General features: G+C 40.7%; 1 protein-coding gene across 1 annotated transcript in view; it reads right to left on the bottom strand.

Annotated features, from left to right (window-relative positions):
- Window positions 1-24,589, bottom strand: part of LOC127572931 (endoplasmic reticulum aminopeptidase 1-like) — a 70,660-nt gene that overhangs the window by 20,764 nt on the left and 25,307 nt on the right. Inside the window, 14 exon segments of the mRNA XM_052020658.1 lie at window positions 3,527-3,660; window positions 6,895-6,978; window positions 8,998-9,129; window positions 10,450-10,581; window positions 12,696-12,809; window positions 14,804-14,845; window positions 14,847-14,909; window positions 14,911-14,960; window positions 20,287-20,313; window positions 20,316-20,364; window positions 20,366-20,407; window positions 22,259-22,278; window positions 22,281-22,392; window positions 23,429-23,567. Coding sequence (XP_051876618.1) covers window positions 3,527-3,660; window positions 6,895-6,978; window positions 8,998-9,129; window positions 10,450-10,581; window positions 12,696-12,809; window positions 14,804-14,845; window positions 14,847-14,909; window positions 14,911-14,960; window positions 20,287-20,313; window positions 20,316-20,364; window positions 20,366-20,407; window positions 22,259-22,278; window positions 22,281-22,392; window positions 23,429-23,567 — 1,140 coding nt within the window.

Raw genomic sequence — 24,589 nt, 5'->3', positions numbered from 1 at the left:
CCTAGTCAAGTTGTTCCAGTACACTACAACGCTGGCATCTACTTGATTATGTGGAAAGTTGCCCAGGTAAATCCAGTTCACAAGATGGACAAATCCAGTCCAGCCAGTTTACTCTTCAGTCAACATCAAAATGATGGAAGCCATCATCAACAGTGCTATCTGGCAGCACTTACTCTTCGCTGATGCTCATTTTGGGTTCATCAGGACAACCTGGCTCCAGACCTCATCACATCTTTGGTCTAAACAATGGAGCAAAGAGCTGAATCCCAGAGGTGAGATGACATCAAGGCAATATGAAGGAGTCCTGATAAACCTGAAATCAACGGGCTTCAAGTGGAAAAACTCTCCTGTGGTTATAACTATGACACTCACAATGTTGGAGATCACCCATCCCTGCCCTTGGATATCAATGCAAGAGTTCCTCAGGGCAGTGTCCTTGGCCTCACCATCCTTAACTGCTTCATCAACGTCTTTCCTTCCATCAGAAGTTGAAAGGTAAATTTGGCTGATGAAGTTGTTGGTGAATTACCTTCTAGATCTGGAATGGTCCTGCAGGTGAAGTCCTCCTACAATGCTGTTTTGTAACCCTTTCCAGGGTTCAGACCTGACATCAATGAAGGAAAGTCAATACACTTCCAAGTCAGGACAGTATGCAGCTTGGTGGGGAACCTGCCTTTAATAATGTCATGGAATCTTTTAATTGTTTTTAAACTAACTTGGTGGAGAAAGCTATCATTTGAAAGACTGCACCTCCAGCAAGGCAGCACCTTTTCAGAGACACACTGAAGGTCAGCAGATATGTGCTTGAGTGTAGCTTGAACTCTCTCTTGTTGCTGAGAAACAATGTTGCCTACTGTACCATAAAGTAATGCAATAAAGAATATAAACTGCCTTCCTGCTACGCTATTTCCACATAGAAAAATTAATGAACCACTAGAACTGTTGTACATATTTGTATGCTCTTTAGTGACTAAGGGGCCAAGTGCTTATTTAAGGCTCCATTATAATATACACATCGTTTCCAGATTGGCATGAATATAAAGTTAGATTACTGGAACAACATCATACTCTGGTAAGGAGAAATGGAATTTCTAATATGCCCGTGCAATCCAATGAAACTCTACTTACCAAGATACAAATCATAACTAAATGCTAACGATAAACAGCTCAAAAGAGAAGTTGCCTCATTACAGATATTAACTTTAAAAATGAAATTCAATAATAGTCCGACACAATCAATGATTTAAAGAAAGAGATCATGATATTTCCATTGAATGCGGCATGAAGCCAAAACTGTGCAAATGATTTTCCAAGCTGATCTAAATTTCTACATCTGTTTCAGGCGAATTCATATCCAAAAAACAGAACACTGGAAGAACTCAGCTGGTCAAGCAGCATCTGTGGGGGCCAAAGGTCTAAGTCAACATTTTGGGCCAAGACCCTGCATCAGGGCTGAGAGGGAACAGGAAACAGCAGCACAAAAGGAGAAGGTGGGGGTGGTGGGATGAGGCTGTTAGATGATAGGTGGAACCAGATGGGGAGAGGATGACGAGCAGATGGAACTGGAGGGGTGGAGAGGATGGGAGGGATGAACAAAGGGAGAAGAAAGCTAAGTGGACGGGTGAGTGTATGTGAGGGGACAGCACCTAGGTGTGGGTTATCTGAAATTAAAAATGTCAATGTTCATACTATTGGGTTGCAAGCGACCTAACGGAATACAAGCTGTTGTTCTTCCAATTTGCATCTCGCCGCTCTGCAGCAAAGGAGAAGGCTGAGGACCAATAAGTCAGCGTGGGATTGGGAAGTAGTTAAAATAACATACAGCCAAAGCCTGAGATGGCCATTGTGGGCAGAACAACGGTGGCCCCCATAATGGTTGTCTAATCTATGCTTGGTTTCACCAGTGTGGAGGAGGCCACATCGCAAGTACCAGATGCAGTAAATCAGGTTGGAAGAGATGCAGCAGAACCTCTGCCTCACCTGGAAGGATTGTTCGGGTCCCTGGATGGTGATAAGGGAGGAGGTGAAGGGACAGGTGTTACACCTCCTTCTGTTGCAGGGGCAAGTGCCAGGGGACAAGGAGGAGTGGGAGGGGAGAGATGAATGGACCAGGGAGTCTCAAAGAGAGCAGTCCCTCCAGAAAGCAGAAAGGGAGGGAGAGAGGGAGACGTGACTGGTAGTGGAATCGTGTTGGAGTTGGCAGAAATGGTGGAGGATGACGTGTTGGATGTGTAGGCTGCTGGGGTGCAAGGCAAAGACCAAGGCAAGGACACAGGTGCCCTGTTTTGCTGACACAGATGCTGCTTGACATGCTGAGTTTTTCCAGTGTTCTGGTTTTTTTGCTTTAAAATTCCAGCATCTGGAGTCTCTTTTGTCTTCAGATTCTTATCCTAACTTGTGCTAAACAGCCTGTTGGCAGAAGTGAAATCCTGCACAACAACAGAATACGCCTGGAATAAGAAGTCCTCCTGTCTACCACCTTTCACCACCATGGCTTGCTTACAAATGAAGGCCAACTACGTGGGCATACAGAAAGTTAAAATAGCTACTGAGTACATATTAAACATCCTTTGAAGCAGGGGAACATTGCTTTATTTAAGTGTCAGATTGAAAACACCGGCTATTAGATGTGCCTGACTGCGCATCTAATGGCCCATGTACAGAAAACTTTGGTATAGGTAGATACTGATTTGAAAATACATATAGAATGTACAAATATGTAAAATGTTCATTATTTGCTTTCTGTTACTTGTAACATGGTTAGATTGGGAAGATCGTGTGCCATTTCAAGGCAAATTTCATCATAGCTGCACAAACTTGTTTTCCTATTTGCACCGCTATCTCAAACTTGCTTCAGACAACAATTGCACAACATTTCATGAATGGCACAGACATATTCCTAAAAGCGGAAAAACAGAAACTTCAATAATCTGGGCATACTGTGGACAGAAGGCACCAATTAAAGTGGCAAACTGCAAAAGTCCTGTGAAAACTGGATTCTTCTACCATGCTTAATTTAACATTCATTCGTCCCAATCTAGGAACAGTATTATTTATACTTCCCACATCCAGCCTTGTGACTTACCTGGGTGTGGTTGCCAATTTAGTGCTAAACTGGAAAGCATTGTGTTGTGGTTTCATGTCCACAGTGAGTGGAGCTAAAAGTGCTAACATAGGACTTCTTGTTTTAAAAAAAATGGAGAGAGGAAATGTTCCTTCCATCTGAATGGATTTGATTCTGACACAAGCACTGAGGTCAAAGGTTAATGTGGTAAACCACAACATCATGCAGAAATCTTGTATGTTTTTTATTATGGTTGCAACATTCAACAATCAAGTTCAGTTTAAGCTTCATGGTATAAAAATGTTGTGCTATACAAAGCCAAATAAATCTTGTTTTCACCATGTACCATTAAATCCTTTGTAGTCGTTCATGCTTTAGTTGAAGAGATTACACAAGAAGTAAGTGACGGAGATTATAAAAATTACCTTGCACTTTCTGAGGTTGGATCTTGGATCCTAGAACCTTTCTGGAAGTACTCTTGCTCTAAAAAGGACTTGTCTTCCTTTCATGGTAACAGTTACCAGTGGGAACCCCTTCTGAAGCGTCCAAGTATTCATCATTGCCTTTACATCAAGGACATCTTCCTTGAACCAATGCTACAAAATAAAAATAATATTCCAACTTGTAACGCATTACTCTTTGTCTATTGCCTTTTCACAAACACTGTCACTCCTATCTTTAATTTACTCCATCTCAGGGAAATGAGTCTTGTAGCAAATTGCAACCTATACTGCCACCTGGCAATTGTCCTATGCACTGCACATAAAGCAGCTCTGCATCACAGAAGCTCAGAATGTGGCTACATGAAAGGATGCCACCCATCCTCAGATCTGTACCGGCTCCACGTCAGAGTGATCCAGCTATCACACCCTCTCCCCACTGCCCTCAATTCCTTCCTTTCAGGTACCTATACAATTCCCTTTGAACATTACAATTGAATCTACTTTCACTACTAACCCTGGCAAAACATTTCAGAACCTAACCAACCTTGGACAAAAAGATTCTTCATGTCACTTTTTGGTTCTTTTCCCAACACCTCAATTTGATGTCTCATGCTTCTTGACATTTCTGCTAATTGGATCAGTTTCTCCCTATCTACCTTATCAATGCCTTTCACCACTCTAAGTACGTCCATCAGATCCCCGCACAACTTCCTACATTCCAAAGAGAACAACCCCAGCTTTTCCAATCTATCCACATTAATAAAGACCATCATCCCTGGAATCATTCTGGTAATCTCTTCAGCATCCTTACCAGAGACTTTACATCTCTCCTAAGGTGTGGTACGCAAAACTGGACACAGTACTCCAAAGCGTTCAGATCAATGTTTTATAAAGATTCATGATAACTTCCTTACTCTTGCATTCTATGCCACTCTTTATAAAGTCCAGGATCCTGTATACTTATTTTTAAAGTTACTTTCTCAGCCTGCCCTGCCACTTTCAACAAACTAAGCATTAACATACCAGGTCTCTCTATTCACACATGTACCCCAGATCTCTCTATTCACACATGTACCCGAGATCTCTCTATTCACGTAACTTAATAATCTGAATCCAATGTTCTCAAAAATTCTAAAATGTTCATAATATTTATATTGTTCAATTCAAATTAGTTGTACAGTGAAACCAACCTATAATGAAAGATATAATTAACATAACACCTTGAAAAGAACAACAGATTGAGCAGAGTTATGGATTTATGAAAGGAAAATCACACTTGACTAATCAGTTGAAGTTCTCTGAGGATGTGACTAACAGAGTAGATAACAGGGAACCAGAGGATGTGGGGTATTTTGATTTTCGGAAGACTTTTGATAAGGTCCCCTGCAGGAGGTTGGTCAACAAGTTTGGATTGCACAGATCTGCAGGCAATATGTTGACATAGTTTCGGGATTGATTATTGGATAGAAAGCACAAAGTGGGAACAAGCAGATCCTTCTCAGGTTGGCAATCTGTGACTAGTAAAGCACCACAGGGACCAGTGCTTGGACCCCAGCTCTTCACATTCTTCAGCAGCAACTTGGCTGAGGGAACCAAGGGTCATTTTCCAAGTTTACTGACAATACTAAATTAGGTGGAATTGAGAGTATGGAGGAGGATGTAAAGAGGCTTCAAGTTGAACAAGCTGAACGAGTGGTCAAGAATATTATGTGGAAAAAATGCAGAGTCACCCACTTGAGTGCACAATTCCAAAAAGCAGAGTATATTTTAAATAGCGAGAGATTGTGTGGTGTTGATGTTCAAAGGGGCCTACACAAGTCATTGAAAGCCACAGTCCAAGCGCAACAGGTAATCAAGGAAGGCAAATGATATGTTAGCCTATATCGTGAGAAGGTTTGAATACAGGATTAAGAAATCCTTACAACAATTAATCAGGGCCTTGGTGAGATTGCACCTGGAGTATTGTGTACAGATTTAGTCTCCTTACCCAAGAAAAAGTGTACCTGCCCGTAGACAGTGTGCAGTGAAGATTCTCAGTATGTTTTAGGAATGGCGGGTTTGTTGTAAGAGGAGAGATTGAGTAGAATAGGCTGTATTCTCTGGGATTTAGAAGAATAAGTGCTCTCACTGCGAAATCATGACAGGGCTCGAAGTCTGGCAGATATATGCCAAATGTCCGAATCTCTCTACATAGATCTGCTTTGCCATTTAAGGATTTACTCCCTCCATAGAAAGGGCATCCTTGGATAAGGAGACCAAAACTGCAACATTCAAGACCATGTGCAGGCAGATAGGATTAGTTTGGATTAGCACCATGGTCAGCACAGACATCGTGGGCTGAAGGGCCTGTTCTTGCGCTGTACTGTTCTATGTTCTCAACTCTAATTTGTTCTCAAAGCCATCCAGATCCAACATGAAGTTATGCATCTCATGGGTAGTTAGGTGTTGTGAGGGATGGGCAAGGGGTGGACAGAACAATGAGGCATCTTAAAAAGAATTTCCTACCCTGACACAAAGTTATACCTCCAGGTTTTGGAGACTGCCAAAGTTGTCAAGCTCCCATGCACATTCAGAAACGTTCATCATCATTAGAATCCACAGAACAATTAAAAAAGTGCTATTAAAATCTTTAAAAAAGTTAAATCACTTAAAACACCTTTAAACAATTAAAAACATTAAACCAATCTCAATTAGCTCAAAAATTTGTAAAAAATATCATATCCTTTTTCACAACTGCTGCTCTCCATTCAAATGAAGGGGTTCAGTGTTTCTGCACTGGGTAAATTGGCCCAAGTTCAGCAAGCAAATCATGGCAAGTCCATGTACTGCTGCTCAACTCTGTGAGAAATCCAACACCTCAGCAAAGTGAGAAATCTGTAGTGGAACTTGGCCAGCAAGACCAGCTCTTCACGGGGAGCTGCACTAGCTTATATTTACAGGGAGAGTAAATGCCAACAGCTAGACACCAAAGCCACTGGCATTGTCTCCCAAGTTCCAGACCAACAGCACACAGTAATCACGTCTGGTCGAAAGGTATCGGAGGCATTTGTAATGATCTGTGGTAAAATGATTAAAAGTATTAAGATATTTGTTGAAGTCAGTGGTCTTTCATCTCAGAGAATTATGTATCAAAAATTGGAGAAAAATAATGTATTTGAATACTAAGAGACTCAATCTTGAAGGAGAACAAATCAAAATTAAATTGTATCGTATAATACAGTGGATATATCTTATCAAATAAAGATTAAAACAAAATTCAAATGTATTTGACAGATTCAAAAATTCTGATGTTTCAACAACCAATTATATTGCAAAACCTTAATTTAGAATTATATCTGAATGGAAATCTTCATGCAAATAAGAACATTTATCAACAACATGGCTTACTGAACCAGAAGATAGGTCTGAACTTCTTCTGCAAAATTGTGGCTTATTTAGTCTGCTTCCATGTGCATCATCTGAATGACAAATCTAGAAAAATAACATTCAGAATTTACTTTTAATCATTTGCTTAAAAAACATGGAACCACTTAATTAATTAGAAAAGTACTGTAATTGACCTTAAACTTTAGACCATTCAGCTCACCAATAGATTTTAGGTATGAAAAGAAATCAAGAGATGTGGGATTTGTGCAGGGAAGTGGCGGTAAGATAAAATATTAGCCAGATAACATTGAATGGTACAGCAAGCATGAGAAGCCAAATTGCTGATTCCTGCTTCTATAGTTATGTCCTCATATTTCAATGTTGGAAACACTGTAAAAGTTTACTGCTTCTTTCCTAACTTGCAGCAAGTCACCTACCTATATCCCTCTGCTCAATAACTTCCATGGTTCCCAGTCCACCCACGTATCCATTTTAAATTTCTCATCTTCTTTTATAAATTAATTTTTGGTTTCACCCATCCCCAGCTCTGCAACACGCTACAGCAGAATAAGAGTTTAGACCTTTTGCGCAAGTTCCTCTTTCTCTGCCTGTATCATCACGGCTGTGCCATCACCATTTCAGCCCTAAGCTCTGCTGTTGCCTCCAAATCGCTCCGTTTCTCAGTTCTCCTTCAAAATGCTGCGTAAAGTTTGCCTCTGTGGTAATTATTCACTTATTCTAACATTTTCCACTTTCATATCGCGATCATCTACCCACTCTTCATATTCAAGTTTGGGTCAATGGTAATCAACAGTGTTCAATATCATTTGACCTAGTCCACCGCCATGCTGGTAAATAAACCTATAGCGGAATCAATTACAGTTAATCTTTTGAGAGACAAGAAATATACGCAAGCCCCAAGCAACTGAGCAAAAGTCCAAAATATTCATCCACGTCATCCTGACACAAGCTTCTGTTCCATTACCAATACAGTCTAAGGACAGACATTTACATCGCCACTTGAAAATAATAAACAAACATGGCCTGTTCCTCTGTCTATATTATCCTCTACCATGGGGGGGGGAAAGGTCTTTAAAGCTCTGGTGACTTTCATGGTTAATTAACTTTACACCACATTCTCCAGTCCTATGCTCATACTTGACTACTACTTGAAATAACTTTAGACACGCAAAATAATTCAAAGCTTAAGTTTTGATTCATGTGATTTTCACCAAACTTTAAAAACTAGTGTGGTTTAATTTAAATGTTTGACTTTTTTTGGGGGGGGGGGGGGGGTGGTTTTGTTCTACAACTGGACATGTATCCTTTCATTGCTCAGAACTGAGTTTCAAGCAGCCAGGAATGAACTTAAAATATCCTGTTAGTCAAGGTACTATGCAGAATAAGTCTGCTAGATCTTAACTCAGTGCAAGGAACACATGTTCAAACTCTAAACCCATGATAAATTGACACTAAATCAATAACCTTTCACAAGATGGCCATATGAAGGCAAATAAGGAATATAGCAAGAGAATCTCACTGGTACAAATGAGCTTGTTCTTCTGTAATTAGGATTAAAGAATCTTTTTCAAACAGAATGAGGAAAAATTATTCTGCATCTGATTGTGGCCTACCTGAAGCAGGTATCTGTAATGTTATTTTAACATTGACTGATTAGCTTTTCTTTCATATCTCCTGACAATGGATAAACAATAGCTAACAAATGCAGATTCTAGCAATTTTCTTGCAGGAAAAAAAATCAGAAAGCAGTCATCTCATGATAGTTCTAGTTGTATTAGGTTCCTGGCAATCAGGCCACCTAGTTAAGAACTTAAAGTTCTACAAGAAATAAAGTAAACAGAAATGACTCAAGTTTTGTGATGTAGCATCTTAAATTAATGCACAAGAATAAAATGTATGATGATATATTTTATACACTTAAACAAATTAAGCCTGTTACTATTAAACATCCTTGGTCCATTGTGTAATGACCGCGGATGAAAAAACTATTTACTAACCAGAGAATAGAGAAGGTTAATGGCATAGAGAAGTTTACACGGACAATAACTCTACAGGAGCTTCATTAACAAAAGTGACTTTGTAAATGTAAATACTTCAGCTTACATTAGTCAGACTATTCCATAAATCCTCATTTTTTGCATTTGCATAGCTGTGTCGTTGGAGGTAGCTAATCGTGCCGGCTTTAAAAACCTCTTCCGTCAGATAGTCCATCAGCATGTTCAGAATGCAAGCTCCCTATAATTTAAACCAGTCACACATGATAAGGAAGAAATTTGGCTTTGAATGTGCTAAATATGCGAAGTCAATAGAAAAGTGCAAAGGAGAAAACAGCCAGCAGCAGGTACACTAGCAACCAAAGACCAATTTCTTACCCTGGACGTTTTCTCAACTGCATTGCAACATTACTGCATTGGTAGATGATGCCAATAGACCTTTGGTACCACATGATAAATTTTACATTGATAAAACATAACACGTACAACGTAAAAATATTTATGGCACGTTGCATCTTTTAACAATGTTACCGAGTCCTATTCAGTTTCACAGAGTGTTACAGCATGAAAAGAGACTATTCAGCCCATTGAAATCATAGCGACTCTTTACCGCCCCCTAGATTCTTCCCTTTTAGAGACATTTCCAGCTCACTTTTGAATGTTGCAGTTCAATCTGCCTCCCCTACTACCCTTACCACTGCACTCCAGACCCTAATCATGGACTGTGTAAAAACACGTTTCCTCATGTTACTTTGGTTCTCTTGCCAATCACCTTCCCCTGTGTGCCCTGGTTCTTGGCTCCTCCGCTCAACAGAATCCGTTTTATACATAATTAACCATTTATACAGTTACAGTTATCAGAACTAATAACTCTGAAAGGTTGGAATGTACCCGTCGTCACCACCACCAGTCACAGAATATCTCCTTCCTTCTGTTCCCCAGTCAATTACAATCCAGGTGATGAGATTTCTTCCAGTTCTATTCACATACATTTTCACTCATGATCTTTTCTAAGAACCTTATCAAATATGTCATGGAAGGTCAAAACAAATCAACCAAGAGATACTTGCTCAACCCACCACACAAGCGCTTTTTGTTAAAAAAAAAAGGTATAACTAGACTAAGCAGGCATGACCAATATTTAACAAATCCAAATGTCAAAGTAATCATTCATTCTACCACTCGTGAAAGATGTGACTTTCCCACAACGGATGTTGAACAGTCAGGTCTGTAGTTACCTTATTTCTCCTTCTTCTTAAACAATGCTGTGGTATTTCCAATTCAAAAGACTGATTTCCTAAATTGTGGCAGCTTTGGAAAAATGTGAGGAAACTATATCAATTTCCTTTTCCATTATTTTATTATACTGGCATTGAAACCTTTAGGACATGTCAATACCACTTGAATCTTTCAACAAGTCATCTAGCATCAAATTAACACATTAGACAACAGAGTAACAGTTTCCCCCACCACATTAGAAGAAACAATAAGCTACACAGTAAATGTATTCCTTCCTTTCTTGTGATGGCACATTAAGCCACTGTAATTTATTTCTATTTACCTTTTCATAAGAGACCTCGTCAAACATTTCATGGATCTGTGCAGAATTTTCCACCAGAGTTGATACTGGATGTGAAGAATTGAAGGCGTCCACTTCCATGGCACTGAAAAATTTGTCCAAGAAGAACTCTTTCTATGAAAGGCAAAAGCATTTGGACTTTAGTCCTGGAATCACACATTTACAGTTTACATATACATGTCTTTCCAAACTGTTCAACTAATGATGAGTAATCCATAATTTAACTCTCGACTCCCCCACAGACCAAAAATCTAGTTTGACCATGCAATTATTCAATTACTCTTCCACTACAGCTATCTGGGATAGAGAATTCTAAAGATATATGATCCTATGAGAGAAGGAATACCTCCTCATTTCTATCTTAAGTGGGTGACCCCTTATTCTGAAACTATGCCTCCTAGGTCTAGATTTCCCCACAAGCTGTCATCCTTTTAGCATTTACCCTGTCAAGCCCATTCAGAATCTTATGCCTCAAATAAGATCACCTTTCATTCATCCAAACTCCCACAGGTTCCTCATAAGATAATCCCATTCATCCCAGAAATCAATCTGGTGAACCTTCTCTGACTAAATCCAATACAAGTATATGCCTCCGTAAGAAAAGCACACATTACTCCAGCTATGGTTTCACTCGTACTCTGTGCAGTTTTGGCAAGACTTCCCCACTTTTACCCTCCATCCCCTTTGCAATAAAGGCTAATATTAGATTTGCTTTCCTGATTACCTGTTGCTACATACTGACTTTCTGTGTTGATGTGCAGGGACAATCGGATGCCTCTGTTCTACAGTATTCTAGAGTCAACTCTTCCTTTAAACAATCTTCTGCACTTCCATTCTTTTTCCCAAAGTGGATAACTACAAATATTTGCCCACCCACTTGATACATCCACCCCTGTGCAGATCATTTGTGTTGTCCGCAGAATTTGCTCTTCCAACCTCCTTTTCATCAGCAGCAAAAGTAGTTACGACACACTCGAGCCCTTCACGTGGATTGAAAGACGTGGAAACCCTTGCTGATCCCTCTGGGACCTCACTGTTTACAGTTCACCAACACAAAAATAACTCATAATTTTCCTTCTCTGTTCTATAAGCCAAGAATAATTATTTAAGAGAGCTTTAGGTGAATAAAAGAAGTTCATACTTTTAAATTTTTAATTGCTTATTTCATTCTTTACTGTTTTTGATTGTTTCTGAAGGTCAGGATAGAATCATCAAGTTGTACAGCATAGAAACAGGCCCTTTGACCCACTACCGTCTATCATGCCTATCACTACTAATTCCACTTGCCTGCATTAATTCTATATCCCGCGATGCCCTGCTCATTCAAGTACCAGCCCAAATGGCTCTCAAATGTTTAGAATCATGGGAAATGTAACGATGTTTAGAAGCATTCCAAAAGCTTGCCATCTATAAGATTTCTTTATTAGTCACACATACATCGAAACACACAGTGAAATGCATCTTTTGCGTAGAGTGTTCTGGGGGCAGCCTGCAAGTGTCACCATGCTTCCGGCACCAACATAGCATGCCCACAACTTCCTAACCCGTATGTCTTTGGAGTGTGGGAGGAAACCAGAGCACCCGGAGGAAACCCATGCAGACCCGGGGAGAATGTATGAACTCCTTACAGACAGTGGCTGGAATTAAACCAGGGTCACTGGTGCTGTAATAGCGTTATGCTAACTTCTACACAACCACAAAGGTTTTCTCACCAGCTTATAGCTTCAACTTGTTTTGGGATTTACTTTTGTTTTTATTTTGCTTCATTCCTGCAGTCATGGCTTCTTTTCAAAACCACCAGCATGCAGCTATGAGGGCAGAAAAGCAGCAAGGTAACCTACTCTCAAATTCCTTCCACCTTTGTTCTGTATGATGACTAATGGCTTTACGTTAGCTCCCATTAACATGTAAATTCCTGTCATACATAAATGGCAAGATCGAAGCTGTCTGTCAAACTGGAACACATTTACTTCGAGAGTGAACATGCCTGCATCTGTGGCGATACCATATATTTCATGCACTTTATGAGCTATTGAATTCCCTCATGCCACAACAGGTAAAATTAATGGTTCAGAGACTGATAAGCCGAAGTTAGTGTGGGAACTTGAGTACAAATCATTACTGAAAAATCCCAATACATGCACAGAATTAGTGGCTGTGCCAACATGACTCTTATAAAAGAACTTGGAATAGTTTATAATATTCAAGGAAAGGCTTTCAATACATACAACTTGCAGCTCCGGGAACGTGATATTAACGGAGACATATTCCATAAATTTGGCAAATCCTTCGTTCAGCCATAGATCATTCCACCACTCCATGGTCACCAAGTTGCCAAACCACTAAGAGAAATATTTGTTCAAAACATTAGACAGAACAAGTGCATTCTCCTGGTATCTAAACAGACAATATTTCAACACCATCAATCAGCAAACTTAAGCACTAACATCTTTAGCTCTTCTTTTCCCCCCCAACATATTTTGCTCAGGATAGTATTTTAATCATGTGCATTGCAGCAACAGATATTTATGACCCGTAGCAATGAGATCAATGGCTCATTTCCCTCACTTCCTGGTTAAATCATTTCTCGAGTGAATTTTGAGTGCTTTCATATCCAATCAGGAACAGCAATAGCAGAGATCTACGTTTTACCTCTTATTTACAAGAGGCAAGAAGATATGGAGAAAAGGATAAGTACACTCAAAATTGCCAAACAAAACTCGCCATCTTTCAGTCAGCAACACATCTGTTGGGCTTCTATCAAAGAGTTCCTAGGAATCAGCTACAACACTAAGAAGTTTTCCTTGGCTATGTTATGTTACTCACACAGGGAAAATTTCTGCCATTGAGAGACCTGCCCAGTGACACCATGGAAATCTGGTGTTGGGAAGAATCAGTCCATCACAACAAGAATCCTTAAAATGACAGAAGGCAGGAGGAACTACTGCCTTGTACTCTTTTGAGAGCGACCAAGGCTCACAAAGGTAACTAACCAGAGGTGGCAATGGAGGGAGAGGAAGCCTCCACTGAGCCCTGTAGGACATTGCCCAACTACCTCAGATCCTAACCCACCAGCAGGTGGACCTCAGCAACAATGTAGTGAAATGTGGATAGGAGAAGGAATTCTATTGGATAGCAGGTGCTTTCACCATTCCCTGCGCTGTAGAAATTTACAGCACAGGAGGTTGCCATTCAGCTGTCTGTCCATGCTGTTGAAGGTCAAGGATAGGAAGTTGGGCTTGCAACACAAAGGCTACTGCATGTCTAACCCTTCCATCTTCGTGCCGCTTCCACATTCCGCTAGAGTACTTAAGCAGCTTACCCTGGGATGTATTTAAGTTTCAAAAGTTGAAAGCTTTTAACTTGCAGATTTTTATTAATCACTTGGATGAGGATGTGGAAGGGTAGGTTAGTAAGTTTACTGATGATACAAAGGTTGGTGGTGTTTGTGGATAGTGTAGAAGGTTGCTGTAGATTACAACAGGACATTGATAGAATGCAGAGCTGGGCTGAGAAGAGGCAGATGGAGTTCAAACCTGGATAAGTTTTGAAGTGATACACTTCGGGAGATTGAATTCGAAGGCAGAATACAAGGTTAATGGCAGGACTCTTAGCAGTGTGGCGGAAACAGAGGGATCTTGGAGTCCACATCCATAGATCCCTCAAGGTTGCCACGCAGGTCGAGAGGGTTGTTAAGAAGGCGTATGGTGTGTTGGCCTTCATTAGTTGGGGGTATTGAGTTCAAGAGCTGCGAGGTAATGTTGCAGCTCTGTAGAACTCTGGTCAGACCACACTTGGAGTATTGTGTTCAGTTCTGGTCGCCTCGTTATAGGAAGGATGTGGAAGCTTTAGAGAGGGTGCAGAGGAGATTTGCCAGGATGTTGCCTGGATTGGAGAGCATGCCTTATGAGGATAGGTTGAGCGAGGTAGGGCTTTTCACTTTGGAGAGGAGGAGGATGAGAGGTGACTTGATAGAGGTGTACAAGATGATAAGAGGCATAGATCAAGCGGACAGAGACTTTTTCCCAGGGCGACAATGGCTAACATGAGGGGACATAATTTTAAGGTGATTGGAGGAAGGTATAAGGGGCATGTCAGGGGTAAGGCTTTTACACAGAGAGTGGTGGGTGCATGGAATGTACTGCCGGCAGAGGTTGTGGGGGGGGCAGATACATGAGGGACATTTAGAGACTCTTAGATAGACACATGAATGATAGAAAAATAGGGGGCTATGTGAGAGGGAAGGGTTAGATAGGATCTTAGAGCAGGATAAAATGTCGGCACAACATTGTGGGGCCGAAGGGCCTGTAACTGTGCTGTTTCTGTTGTTCATTACCTGGTGAGCCAGCTCATGTGCTATGATCATGGTGATCCAGAGCTATGTCAGAAGCTGAAGAGGTTTCAGAGTTGTAAAGCAGAGCTGTTTCTCTGTAGGTTGTCAAGGCCCCAGTTCTCCATAGCTCCAGATTGAAAATCAGGGATTGCTGCCAAATCTGTAGGGAAATCAGCAGCATTATGATAAGCACATGCAGCCAAGGGCAACATCAGAATTTAAAAAGATTCAAAAGCATGCCTGCATCAACTTGAAATGCTCTGGCATTATCATTCTGTTGTGATTTTTGGAAATATTCTGAGACATACTGTGGTACCTCTTGACAGCATGTAGTATATGCAGATTATAAATACTTCCTTTAATCATAAAGTTAGAGGCACTTATTTTTTCTTTGATTATTTCATGCCAAAATAATAGCAAATAGAAAAACAATCTATTAGCACAGGAAAGGATGAAAAAAAAGCACAAATCAGCTAGAGGTGGAACAAATCCATCTTTTCTGATGGATCACTACCCCACCTACCCTCTCCCTAATTATAATTTCCCTATTATTCTTCTTTCTCCAGCTCCATGTTGAATTTCCTTGTGAATCCAGTTAAAGTTATGCATAGCACGGACGGCAATCATATATTCCAATCTTCCTGTGGATCACAACTCTCACCATAATCTGGGCCAAGAAGTGACGGTTGCTCAGAGAATATTTCCATGAAGTCAAGTATCTGAGACAAAGCGATATTATTGCCCCCCAACCCACCAGTAAGAAGTTAAATGTGCCTATTCGTCTATTTAATGAAGATCAATAGCAAGGATAGCAAGGAAAAGGAAAATGAGAAAGTAGTGAAGAGTAAACACCTGACACAGGTTTATAACCATCCCATTCCTACAGCTTTATAGTCATTGAATCCCCAGGTTGTGTAATCATGCAAAATATCATTTCTCGTAACGTTGAATTGATGCTTTTTCCTCAGGAATTTGGTTCTCCCTAACTTTTAAGTGAATTAATGCCTTTTGAGTGACAAGATATCATCTTGTAATCAATGACTATCTTTAAAATCTTAATTTCATCTTAAAAAAAAATCTTTAAAAGCCACAAGGACAGCAGCTTAGAACCAACTCAGGAATGCAGAGGTGAGTTTGCAATCAGATCAGTCACGATCTTATTGAATGACAAAGCAGGCTCAAAAGACCAAGTGGCCTTTGTAGTGTATGCTGAAAAACGCCATGATGCTGGAGGAACTCAGCAGGCCAGGGCAGCAGCCGTGGAGAAAAGCAGGCCGTCAATGTTTCGGGTCAGGACCCTTCCTCAGGACCGAAGATAGGAAAAGGGAAAGCCCAATTTATAGGAGGGAAAAGCAGAGCAGTGATAGGTGGACAAAAGAGGGGAGGCGGGGTGGGGCACAAGGTGGTGATGGGTAGATGCAGGTAAGAGATAGTGATAGGCAGGTGCGGGGAGGAGGGGAGAGCAGATCCACCAGGGGATGGGTCAAAGGTAGAAGAGAGAAGAGAGAAAGAAAGAATAGAGGCCTGGGGGGGTGGGGGGGTGGTTGTGGGGAAGGGGGATGGGGATTACCTAAAGTGGGAGGATTCAATGTTCATAGCCGTTAGTCTGCAAGGTTTCCAAGATGGAAAAATGAGGTGCTGTTCCTTCAGTTTGCCCTTGTTATTCTCCTGGCAGTGGAGGAGGCTGAGGACTGACATATCAGTGATAGTGTGGGAGGGGGAGTTGAAGTACAACAGGGGATGCAGATTGCGGTAACGGACAGAGCGCAGGTGTCACTTCAACTCCCCTCCCACACTATCACTGACATGTCAGTCCTCGGCCTCCTCCAACTGCCAGGAGAATTCCAAGTGCAAACTGGAGGAAAAAACACCTCATTTTCCATCTTGGAACCTTGCAGCCTAATGGCATTACTATTGAATTCTCCTACTTTAGGTAACACCCACCCCCATACCATGCTCCTTCTCTTCTTCCCTAGCCTCTTTTCTTTCTCTCTTCTTACCTTTGACCCATCCCCTGGTGGATCTGCTCTCCTCTCCTTCCACACACCTGCCTATCACTACCTCTTACCTGCATCTACCCATCACCACATTGTGCCCACCCCACCTCCCCTCTTTTGTCCCACCTATCACTGCTCTGCTTTTCCCTCCTATATATTGGGCTTCCCCTTTTCCTATCTTCAGTTCCTGAAGAAGGGTCCTGACCCGAAATGTTGATTGCCTGCTTTTCTCCACGGATGCTGCCTGGCCTACTGAGTTCCTCCAGCATCATCGTATTTTGCATCTAGGTTCCAGCATCTGCAGTCCTTTGTTTCTCGTGTATGTATGCTGATTTGTTTGCAGTGGGATTTGCATGCAGAAATATGCATAAAAATCTGTCTTCCATTAGCTCCACCACTGCAGTGCTAATAGAGGAATTCAAGTAGGCTGCAGATTGCTTTGGAGGTGTGGGGTTGTTATATGAAGTATCAGACTATTAATCAGTAGTGGGAGGTGGGTAGATTGTGATTTCAAGGGATGAACTGGAACATCAAATGTTAAAGTGTACTAAGAAGGAAGATCTGAGGTACAAAGATCAGGCCAAGTCTATCTTTGCAAAAGCCTGACCTTCCAAATGCCTCCTTAGTTCCATTAGAAGTTAACAGACTGGCAACCAAAGCTCATGAGGTCACAGTAGATCTCAAAGTGTCCGATTTCAAAAAAAAGCTCTGCTGTTTCCAGTAAGCTGCTCACGAAGCCATGACAAAGCACGCTACAGTGCAAAGGGAGAGATTGATATCAAATCGAACCACATGTTAACTGTGCAGCAGAACTAGCAGCAGGATGTCGTAATCGAGGAAATTCTGGTGCATTCAGCACTGACAGATGTGTCCTGCTATTCTCCCTTTACCAGAGGATGGGCTCGAGAAGTCTGTAGGCAGAATCAGGAGGAGGAAGAACGGGGGGATGGGGAAATAGCTGAAGTGTTAAAGGGGGTGAAAAGTGGTCTGCATAAAGCTGGAGTATAAGGCAGCAATAGGGGTGGCGGTTGAAGATCAGCATTTCAACTTTGCAGATGGATGGGACAACCAGGAATATCTTTGACAACTGGAGTCAATGAAAAAAGGCCGGCAATAAGACAACTGGGAAGGAGCAGCAGTCGTCTCAAACCGAACTGAGCACTCTACAGTACCTAAGCGCATGATTCCTTGTTTACAATCAAGTATTGCGATGCACTGTAATTTGTAATAGGATTAACACCCATGGCCTGCAGCTGAGGGTTTTAAAAGGAAGTGGCTGCAGAGATAGTGGAAGCCACTGGTTGGAGTTTATCTCGACCTAACTGAAGGTAACAGCAGATTGGAAAAACACAGATGAGACTCCCATTCTTCAAGGAAGGAGGAAGACAAAAAGCAGGTAACAATGGGCCTGTTAGTTTAACATCTGTTGTGGGCAAGATGCTAGAGTCTATAATCAAGGAAGAAATAGCTCGGCACTAAGTGAAGCATGTGAAACGAGTGAAGTAAGGGCATGCATTTAAGCTGAGAGGGGGTAGGTTCAGAACAGACGTGAGGGGTAGGTTTTTTTACTGAGAGAGTGGTGGATGCCTGGAATGCTTGCCTGATAGGGTAGTGGAGGCAAATTCATTGGGGGTTTTAAGAGGCACTTGGATGGGCACATGAATGAGAGGAAAATAGAGGGATATGGGCATTCTGTAGGTAGGTGGGAATAGCTATGTTGGCACATTGTGGGCCGAAGGACCTGTTCCGTGTTCTAGGAAGCTTAATACAACAACCAAGTCAAGATGATTTTATGAAAGGTAAGTCAAGTTTGACAAAGTTGTTCGAGTTCTTTGAGGATGTTATAAGCAGAGTCGATAAAGGGGAACCTGTAGATGTGGTGTATATGGATTTTCAGAAGGCATTGACGAGGTGCCATATAAAAGGCTGATGCACAAGATAAGAGCTCATAGAATTAGGGGAAGTGCGTTCATATGGATTGAAGGTCGCATAGAAGGTAGAGAATTGGAATAAATGGGTCTTTTTCAGGCTGAAGGATCTCACCAGTCAAGTACCCCATTAGCCTTCAATTATCTACGAGTTATATTAATAACCTGGAGGAGGGGGCAGAGCACGAGGTAACCAAGTTTGCCAATAACACCACAATAGGTGGAAAGGCATGTTGCAAAGAGGATATTTGGACTCTGCAACAGAATATAGATAGAGAGTATGGGTGAAAACTTGGCAAATGGAGTTTAATGTGGTAATATGTGAGGTCATGTACTTTGGTAAGAAGAAGCTAAAATCCAACTATTATCTAAATGGAGAAAGATTTCAGAATCAGCAAAGCGCAGAGGGACATAGGTGTTCTTGTACATAAATAAGTTAAAATAAAACAAGACTTCTTTATTAGTCACATGTACATCGAAACACACAGTGAAATGCATCTTTGCGTAGAATATTCTGGGGGCAGCCCGCAAGTGTCGCCACCCTTCTGACGCCAACATAGCATGCCCACAACTTCCTAACCCGTACGTCTTTGGAATGTGGGAGGAAACCCAGCAGTCATGGGGAGAACGTACAAACTCCTTGCAGACAGCGGCGGGAATTGAACCGGGGTCTCTGGCGCTGTAATGGCATTACGTTAACCGCTACACTACTACACTAGCAGGCAGGTACAACAAGTGGTTAGGAAGGTAAATGGCATATTGGCCTTTATTACAAGAGGGTTAGGGTTGAGACCATACCCGGAGATTTGTGCACAGTTTTGGTCCTTCTATTTAAGGAAAAGGATATGCTGGTATTGAAGGCAGTCTAAAAAAGATTCACTACGCTCCTTAGATGAATGGATTATCCTATCTTGAGCAGCTAAAGATCTAAACTCCAAGAATATAGAAGGATGAAGGATGATTTTATTGAAAAATGTAAGATCCTAAGGGGGCATGACAGGGTAGATGTCAAGGATGATGTTTGCACCAGTGGGAGAATCTCAAATTAGGGAACAGATGAGGGGACGATCATTTGGAAATAAAGTGCACAAGAACTTCCCGTGGGGTGACAAACCTCTGGAATTCTCTAACCTGAACGGTTGTTAAGGCTTGATCATTGGGGGGTATTTAAACAGGCAGGAGATAGAGTTTGGAACATTCAGGGATTGACACCTATGGCAAACTGATACGCGAGGCTGGGCAGATCAGCCATCATCATCAGGCTTGAGGAGCCGAGAAACCTACTCCTCCTCTGGTTTTCTTATGCTCTTATCAAAAGCTTAATTTTAAGGCTTTGGTTTTGTGTGCTCGTAACATATTATCAGTTGTTTACATGTAATTTCCTGCTAATTTTACAATGTGCAATACCAAATGAATTACAGCAGAATACGTGTTATGTTTATCTTCAAATTTTTTGTCTCAGGTGTCTAACATGTGTTTCAATCCTGAAAACCTAATGAACAGACCATTACCTAAATACTAGAAAAACAAAAACAAAATGGAATATTTATTCCTTCTATACCTTGCTTTGGGCAGTGGTATGGATAGTAAAATAATCTTCATAAAAGTCTAAGAGTTTCACAGCTGCATCTAGTGCAAAATGAAGTCTGGTTGATCTTGTCTGGAACAGAATACACAGAGACCTAGCAAAGAGAAAAGTAACAGGTATCTCTTAACACATCTCGAATGAATATTAGATCAACATTATATCACCTAACCAACTTGCAATGTTGTGGTGCATTGTATGTGACAAAATATCCCAAGATGCTTTTGCAATGAGGGATAAACTCACGTCACTGTTATTGGTCACCTCAAAAATACAGAAGTCAACTGAACTTTATCCATTGCCAGATCATTAGGAAAAATCTATCAAAACATCTGACCTATACAGTTGTGCACATATAGTCAAAACTGTTTTAAACCATTTAGAATTAGGAGCTCACATCATTCAACATATTTTTGTGTTTCTGCTTGAAGACTGAAGTTGAGTTCAAACAATCCTGAAGGGAATTTTTTTCTTTAAACAGTACAGCACACAATTACCAACAAGCACAAGTTCCAATTGTAAACCAGCAAAAGCAAACTTATTTATCACGGTCAGGAGACCTCTGGAAAACATAACCAATGCAAATAAGATGGTCCATCTTGGTAAGCTCAGAAAAGGGAACTAACAATCATAATTGGCCTCCCTGAATTTGTAATTCTATTACCTGAACTAAATAATTCGGAAGCCTGGATCCAGAGATAGCACCTGGGAAATTAATAAAACCCATCCATTCACCATTGTCCTTTATAAAAGGAAATTTACCAACATTACCTGGTTGGATTATTATCGGATTCAAGACTGTGATTGATTCTAAATTAGCCTCTGAGATGATCAAATTTGCCACCCAGTTTTACCAGAATCTATGGAAAACAATCGAATAAAACCAAAGAGACCACCTAAATATCTCCTTCTCAGTGACAGTATCACTGTTATTGATCCAGGACCCCAGTATTTCTTAGCCAAGTACACCATGGTTGAATTCTTCACTGCGTGGACTCTGTTTCAAGATGGTGACTTGCCATAACCTAGCAAGATTGGTCAAGATTTAAGATAAGATTTCTTTACAACATGTGTCGCCACGCTTCCAGTGCCAACATAGCATGCCCACAACTTCCTAACCCGTCTAACCCATACATCTTTGGAATGTGGGAGGAAACCAGAGCACCCAGAAGGAACCCATGCAGACACAGAGAGAACGTACAAACTCCTTACAGACAGCAGCCGGAATTAAACCCGGGTCGCTGGCACTGTAATAGCATTATGCTAACCGCTACACTAATTTGACTATGAAGTCTGGCCTTAACACCAAACTACACATGCAATGAATAAATGCAAGTCTTGAATTGACATTAATATCACCCCCAGTAAAACACAACCCATCTTGAATTTCAGCTAACCTGTATTGTACAAGAAAGCAAATAGTTACCAAAAGAATCACAATATACTTTTCCTGCTATTTAACCATGGGAAAAAGAGAAAATGAAAATTAACTTTCAAATTCAGCAAAAGGATGCAGAAATTAGTCTTTGACTTCATGGGTTAAATGGGCACTATAGGGCAATTTCAGCCACCCCTGTTGAAGTCAATGAACCAAATGCTTTAAAGGATATACAATGGGCATGCAACACAACTATTCAGTGCCAGCAGGGGTTTTTACCACACATCCTCAAATACATGAACTTCCAAAGTCACTAACTTGGTTTTTATTTTATAGAACAAAGATTACCAAGTAATCTACAGGAACAACATATTTTCTCAATTTTATGAAATTGGAATGATTGTTAGCTATAAAAGATTACTGAGATAACACATGGTTACTATTTATTGACCATGCCACACTGAGGTAACTTTCAAATGATATGTGCATGTGCACTAATGAGAAAAATCTCATACAAGACCCAAGACCTGATATTTTTTGCACATTAATGGAAAGAAAGCATCAACTCACCTTAATTCCGCGTTTGGACTCTTCGTAATGCATTTAAAATCTGCCACAATGAAGGCCACTAGGTATGTACTCATCTTCACACTCACATCAAACTGATCCTCAATGAGTCCATCAGCTAATTTAACAGAGTTTACCTAAACAATACATAATAAATAGCTGTTTTGCCTTGGTAAATATTCATTGTTATAGAAGAAAAGCATAAGACATATTATTATTGTTTCTCACTTAGCACTGAGGGACTCCAAGATAGCTGTTATAACATTCAGGCTTAAGAGAAGGGAGTGTAGGAGAAACAATGCTTGTTATATTTTGTTATGATTGTTAAAGCTTATCTCTCGACAGCCAGTCATTCACGTCATTATAATTAAAAGATAATTCATAAAATATTATAGCTTTTGACATAAACAATTTATCAAACAGTTAGAAATGTTTCCCCCAATATTCTAATTATAATTTACCTTCTGGAGTTCAAAGTTGTGAGCCTTTTTGAGTGCTGAGGGGAATGACTATCATAATTCTGGACCATCAGTGGCTTGCTTACATTTTGTCCAGCCTCAAGTATCCTTTCCCCAAATCTTTGACATGATTCACTCTTCAAAATCCAAACCCCCCTCATCCATGAGATTCCCAACAATTTGTTAATTAGAGAAGAGCTACTTATCTCAAAGATGGGTTCCATTGTTGGGTCTCACTTTATGGTCATGTAACATCAGCCATGTTTCAAGTAGGTAGCCCATGATCCAAGCACACAACAATACTGAAGGATTTGTCGATGTTTCGGGCGGCACTCCATTCTGGGGTTTCGACCCAAAAACATTAACGATTCCTCCCCCACCCCTCCCAAAGATGTTTGTTCAACCTGCTGAGATGCACCAGCATATTGTTGATGAAACAAACTTTAGAAATGAAGTATGATGTGCAGTCACTGCTGCATTGCACAGATTGTGAAGTGACCAGGGGTGAATTTCCATCATGATATTGAGTATTGGTACTTGCTGGACCTTTGCTTACTTTCCTCTTAAATATCCAACTGGACACATTAATTCATAAACCCCGTCTCGTGCCGGAGTTAAAATCTAATTGGATTACATTTCAAAGATACAACTGTCCTATGACATATATAACCAGAATGTCAATAAATAAATGAACAAGGAAAATAAATGTACATACAATAGGCATGTTGGAGAGAGCAATGTGTCTGGATTCCCTTTGTATTTTGATTGTAAATTTGGCTTTGAAGGCAGGCTCATCAAAGCACGGAAATGCCATCCGTGCTGCAGTAGGCTCAAACTGGGTGGAAGCCAACACTCTGCATAAAACAGAAGAAAAGAGAAGCAGTTGACATTCTATAGGATATCGTGTACATAAAATGGTGGTTAGACTGAAGAAAACACACCAAATTACTCAGACAGACACTTAGTTTTTCTATCACAAAAGAGATGAAACATGCTCTGTCAGCTAAATTACTTCTGGCCATATTAGCAGTTTTTTTTAAAACAGGCTTGGATCACATTGTACTTTAGTACAGTCATTAGATAAGGTAAGTTATATATCACATGAATCTGAGGAACACTAGTCCACAAGTATTTTTCAAGTTTGGTTGAAAATATGCAAACTGCTATTGATAAAGCTACGTATTGTTCAGACCGTGTGGAAATCGATCTGCGCTTATGTCTGATACTGGGAAGAGGATGTACAAATGACAAAGAGCAAGAGATCAAGAGAAGGACCCTGAGGTACATGAGAAATGACCGAGAAAGGAGAATAAAACTAAGGGAGCAATGAACTGAAGACCAGAGGGATTTCAGAATTCATGAGATTGGAGAGCACAAAATGTTAAAGGTAATTGAGAAAGTTGAGGAGGAGAGAAACTGAAGTTGCAAAAAACATTATTGCAGTTTTGACCAACAGATCCTCCAAGCTACAAGTCACAACAAAACATTTGGTTGTAAGCAAAAGCACATCCAACTCTTTGCAAAGATAATCCAGAGTTAGTGATCGCTGGAAAAATTGACTATAGGTGCTTTGATTAGGGTTAAGCTGGGGGGGGGGGGAAGGAGGGAAGAGGGGGTGGGGAGGGGGGAAGAAATGGAGGGGCATGAGGAGCTTAATAGAGGAGGAAGGAAATTGCCAGTGAATAAAGTCAGGTTAACAATGTCAGTAAGGATGGAGCTAAAACATAGAAATGTGATCAGAAGCTAGGACTGGAGGAGCTCAAGAAAGCGAGTGGCAAATTTCAGTGATGAGATAAATGTAAAACAGTAAAGAGGAAAGTACCTATGAAGGATGCAATTGGTGCCATAAAGGGTAGAAGATATTACACGCCAATGA

This window comes from Pristis pectinata, chromosome 7 (assembly GCF_009764475.1).
Source record: "Pristis pectinata isolate sPriPec2 chromosome 7, sPriPec2.1.pri, whole genome shotgun sequence".
Taxonomy (NCBI): Eukaryota; Metazoa; Chordata; class Chondrichthyes; order Rhinopristiformes; family Pristidae; genus Pristis; species Pristis pectinata.
The sequence above is the reverse complement of the archived record's forward strand: the minus strand, read 5'-3'. Positions and strand labels throughout refer to the sequence as shown.